The 4,505-nt window shown below is 36.3% G+C and overlaps 1 protein-coding gene across 1 annotated transcript; it reads right to left on the reverse strand.

The window, feature by feature from the left end:
- Window positions 1-2,775: 2,775 nt before the first annotated feature.
- On the reverse strand, window positions 2,776-3,732 carry LOC116864885 (olfactory receptor 52A5-like). The gene has a single exon (XM_032852699.1). It carries the CDS (start codon window positions 3,730-3,732, stop codon window positions 2,776-2,778), a length of 957 nt encoding a protein of 318 aa, XP_032708590.1.
- Between the last annotated feature and the right edge of the window lie 773 nt (window positions 3,733-4,505).

The following is a 4,505-nucleotide window of genomic DNA, read 5'->3' on the forward strand; positions in this document are numbered from 1 at the left end:
AATTCTAACATACAAACAAAAATCATATGTTGTCCAGCTTAAATAATTGTCATGAGGTAGACATAAATCACTAAGCCCCTGAATGAGGACTAAAAGCTTACTTGTACCCTAGAATGAACCACCTCTCCCTAGTCCTTAATAGTCTCCTTCACAGTCATCCTTTCTTCAAGAAAAATGACTCCCATGACTTTTTTTTTTTTAATTGTGGCTTAAAAAACAAAAACTCAGCTGTATTCTGCAGCTTATCCAATTTGTGGGCATATTGCCTTTCACCAGGGTCTCTTAAGAGTGTGTGTGTGTGTCTGTGTGTGTGCACACGTGTGTGTGTGTGCTCTCAGTTGTAATGTCTCCTTTTTTACTTATGATGTACTTATTTCAGTCTTGTCTCTCTTTTTGGGTTTAATTAAAGGTTTGTCAACTGTTAATCTTTTCAAAATAAACAACTTCTTACTTCTGTTGTTTCTTCTCCATTGTTTTTCCATTCTCTATTATGTTTATTTCTGCTCTAATCTTATTTCACTTCTGTTAATTTTGGTTTAGTTTGCTCTTCTTTAACTAGTTCTTTGGTGTAAAGTTAGATTATTTATTTGAGTTCTTTTATCCTTTGAATGTAGACATTTATTCTTATTAAATTCCAACTTAGTACTAATTTTGTTGCATCCCATAGGCTTTTAGTTTGATGTGTTTCCATTTCATTATTCTTTTTTTAATTAACATATCATGTATTATTTGTTTTAGGGATACATGTCTGTGATTCATCAGTATTACACAACACCCAGCAGTCACCATAACACATAACCTCCCCAACATCCATCACTCAGCCACCTTATCCCCCCACCACTCCAGAAAATCTGTTTGTTTGGTAAGATTAAGAGTCTCTTATGGTTTGTCTCCCTCTCTAGTTTCGTCTTGTTTCATTTTTCTCCTATGATCCTCTGCTGTGTTTCTTAAATTCCGCATATCACTGAGATCACATGATAATTATCTTTCCCTCATTGACTTATTTCACTTGGCTTTATACCCTCTAGTTCCATTCACGTCATTGCAAATGGCAAGAATTCATTTACTGATGGCTGTAAAATATTCATAAATATATGAATATTACATATATATATATGTGTGTGTACATATATATATAAAATATCTTGGGGAGCCTGGGTGGCTCAGTCAGTTAAGCACCTGCCTTTGGCTCAGTCATGATCCTGGGGTCCCAGGATCGAGTCCCATGTTGGGCTTCCTATTCAGCAGGAAGCTTGCTTCTCCCTCTCCCTTTGCCTGTCACTCTGCCTACTTGTGCATGCTCTCTCTCTGTAAAATAAATAAATTAAATCTTTTAAAAAAAATCTGCTTTATCCATTCACCTGTCAATGGACATCTGGGCTCTTTCCATAGTATTTATAAACATTGGGGTGCATGTGCCCCTTTAGATCACTACATTTGTATCTTTGGGGTAAATTCCCAGTAATGCAATTTCTGCATCATAAGGAATCTTTATTTTCAACCTTTTGAGAAACCTCTATAGTGTTTTCCAGAGTGGCTGTACCAACTTGCATTCCCACCAACAGTGTAGGAGGGTTCCCTTTTCTCCACATCCTTGCCCACATCTGTCATTTCCTGCCTTGTTAATTTTTGTTAATTTTCTGACTGGTGTGTGGTGGTATCTCATTGTGGTTTTGATTTGTACTTCTCTGATACCGATTGATGTGGAGCACTTTTTCATGTGTCTGTTGGCCATTTGGATGTCCTCTTTGGAGAAAGGTCTGTTCATGTCTTCTATCCATTTCTTGATTGGATTATTTTACTTTGGGTGTTAAGTTTGATAAGTTCTTTATAGATTTTGGATACTAGACCTTTATCTGATATGTCATTTGCAAATATCTTCTCCCATTCTGTCTGCTATTCTTAAGGGATTTTCTAATCACCCCTTGTGTTTCTTCTCTAAGCCATGAGCCATCAGTTCTTCAATAAATAAATACATATTTATTTATGAATATTTTTCTTAAGTTTTTCTTCTGCTATTGATTTCTATTTTCATTATATTGTAATCAGAAAAGATACCCAGTATTATTTCAATCTTCTTAAATATTTAAGACATTCTCTGTGATCACATATGTGATCTATCCTAGAAAAGGTTTCTTGTACACCAATGAAGCATGTGTATTGATGTTGTTGGGGAAATATTTTGTATGTGCATGTTAGATCCCTTTGGTGCATAGTGTTCAAGTCTCCAGTTTCTAAATGAACTTCCGCCTGCATGTTCTATCCATTGTTGGAAGGAGAGTACTGAACTCCCCTACTTTTTTTGTGTTGCTGTCTATTTAGCCCTTCAGTTGTATTAACATTTGCTTCACATATTTGGGTGCTCTGATATTGAAAATGAGACCTAGCCAGAATTGTAGCTATGTTTTGGGTTAACAGTTGAAGAATACTGAGGTGTGACTTGGTCCTTGGAAATTAAAATCAAGTGATGTTTTTTCATTTTATTTCTGTGTTGATCTGTTGCCAGAGAGGAACTTCAAAATTTAAGCACACAGAAACAGAAGAAAAACTGGAACTGCTTGAAATGTCAGCATAAGAGACTTTTGTTCTTTATGTAAGTGGCAAACCATAGTTCTTATGTATTTAATGATTTTTTTTAAACCTGCTTCAGTTATGAGCTTCTGAGAGTGAAAGGTTTTTTTTTTTTTGAATATACATATTTAGAGAAGATTTAACTTTTGCCATGTGTTCATGTTGTTACTCTGAATAAACCTAAAATGCCTGTGCAAGGAGCTACTAGTGATTAAGAATTGTTTTGGAGAACAATATTTTCAGCACATGGTCACGAATTTGTTTGGTCTTCACACCATAGACTATAGGGTTGAGGAAAGGAGGGACTAACAGGTACAGGTTTGATAAGAGGATATGAACATATGGTGGTATGTGAGCACCAAACCTATGTGTGAAGAAGGAGAAGAAGGCAAGGGGGTAGCACTGTAAGAAGACACAGATGTGTGCAATGCAGGTATTAAAGGCCTTGAATCGTGACTCCTTCTGGGGCAACTGAAACACAGTGATAAAGATTTGAATGTAAGACAAGGTGATGAAGATTATGTCAAACCCTAAGATACTGAAGGCAACAAAAAGACCATATATCTTGTTGATGCGGACATCTTCAACGGCCAGCTTCACGATGGCCATGTGTTCACAATAAGTGTGGGAGATCACTGTGGTTCGGTAGAGTTTAAGACGACATTTGATGAGCACCAGGCATGGTGCTCCAAGAATTGCACCCCTGAGTGTCACCGCAACTGCAATGTGAATCAAGAGTTGTTGGGAGAAGATGGTGGTATGTCTCAGGGGGTCACAGATGGCCACATATCGATCTAGGGCCATTGCCAGTAGGATGCCTGATTCAACTGCCTGGAATGAGTGAATAAGCCACATTTGTAAAAGGCAGGCTTCAAAGGAAATCTCTGGCAAATGGAACCAGAAGATGCCTAACATTTTGGGAAGAATGCAGGTGCTAAGTGCAATGTCCGTGGCCCCCAGCATGGCCAAAAATATGTACATGGGCTTATGGAGGCTGTGCTCATATTTGATTATACCCAAAATTAGGGAATTCCCAATCACAGCCATGAAATACATGACACAGAATGGAATCCCAATCCAATGCTGCACTGACTCCAGCCCAGGAATGCCAGTGAGTGTCAGGATGGGGGGCATGAAGACGGAACCATTGGGTATGAGCATGATGATTTGGTCTGTAGAATCAAGTAGTGGTGTTGCTGTTTCATTTTCTATTCCTCATCAAGACTACGAGAATAAAAAATAAAGAGAAATTATTTAGCAAAGTATACTTTAGTTAAGTAAAGCATATTCTATCTTCTCCTTCCTTTATTTATCAAAATTAAAAATAAGACTACATGTTTTATTTTACCAAAGCATAATTTATTTAGATAAAGGATGGTAATCTCATTCCTTTATTTATTATTGAATTATAGGTGACACTGAACATTTTCTATGCTTAAGGTACAACATGTTGATTTGGTACATTCACATATTGCAATGTGAGTGCCAATATAGTTTAGCTAACACTCTATCACATCACATAATTCTGTTTTCTTTTTTGTAGTAGAAATATTTAAGATCTAGTCTCTTAGCAAGTTTGATGCTTTTGATATAATATTATTATTTATAGTTACCATCCTGTGCATTAGATCTCTAGGACTTATTTATCTACTAATAAAATATCTCCTGTGTTTCCCCACCCTTCAGCCCCTAGTACCCACAACTGTATCTGTTTTTATGAGTTTGGCTATTTGTTGTTATTGAAATGTAGTTGATAAATGATAATACTTTAGTTTTAGATACACAACATAGTAATTCAACAAGTATATACATATACTATGATGTGCTCACCACTAATGTTGCTACTACATGTCATCATACAACCTATTACAAACCACTGACTATAGTCCTGTATATGTATATGTATACTATATAGTCCTGTATAAGTATATGCT

The sequence above is a fragment of the Lontra canadensis genome, unplaced genomic scaffold, assembly GCF_010015895.1.
Source record: "Lontra canadensis isolate GAN:19392208 unplaced genomic scaffold, GSC_riverotter_1.0 scaffold7, whole genome shotgun sequence".
Classification (NCBI taxonomy): Eukaryota; Metazoa; Chordata; class Mammalia; order Carnivora; family Mustelidae; genus Lontra; species Lontra canadensis.

Bases quoted from the DNA above. Each gene is read 5' to 3' on its own strand.
- LOC116864885 (XM_032852699.1), bottom strand. From the start codon at position 3,732: ATGCTCATACCCAATGGTTCCGTCTTCATGCCCCCCATCCTGACACTC.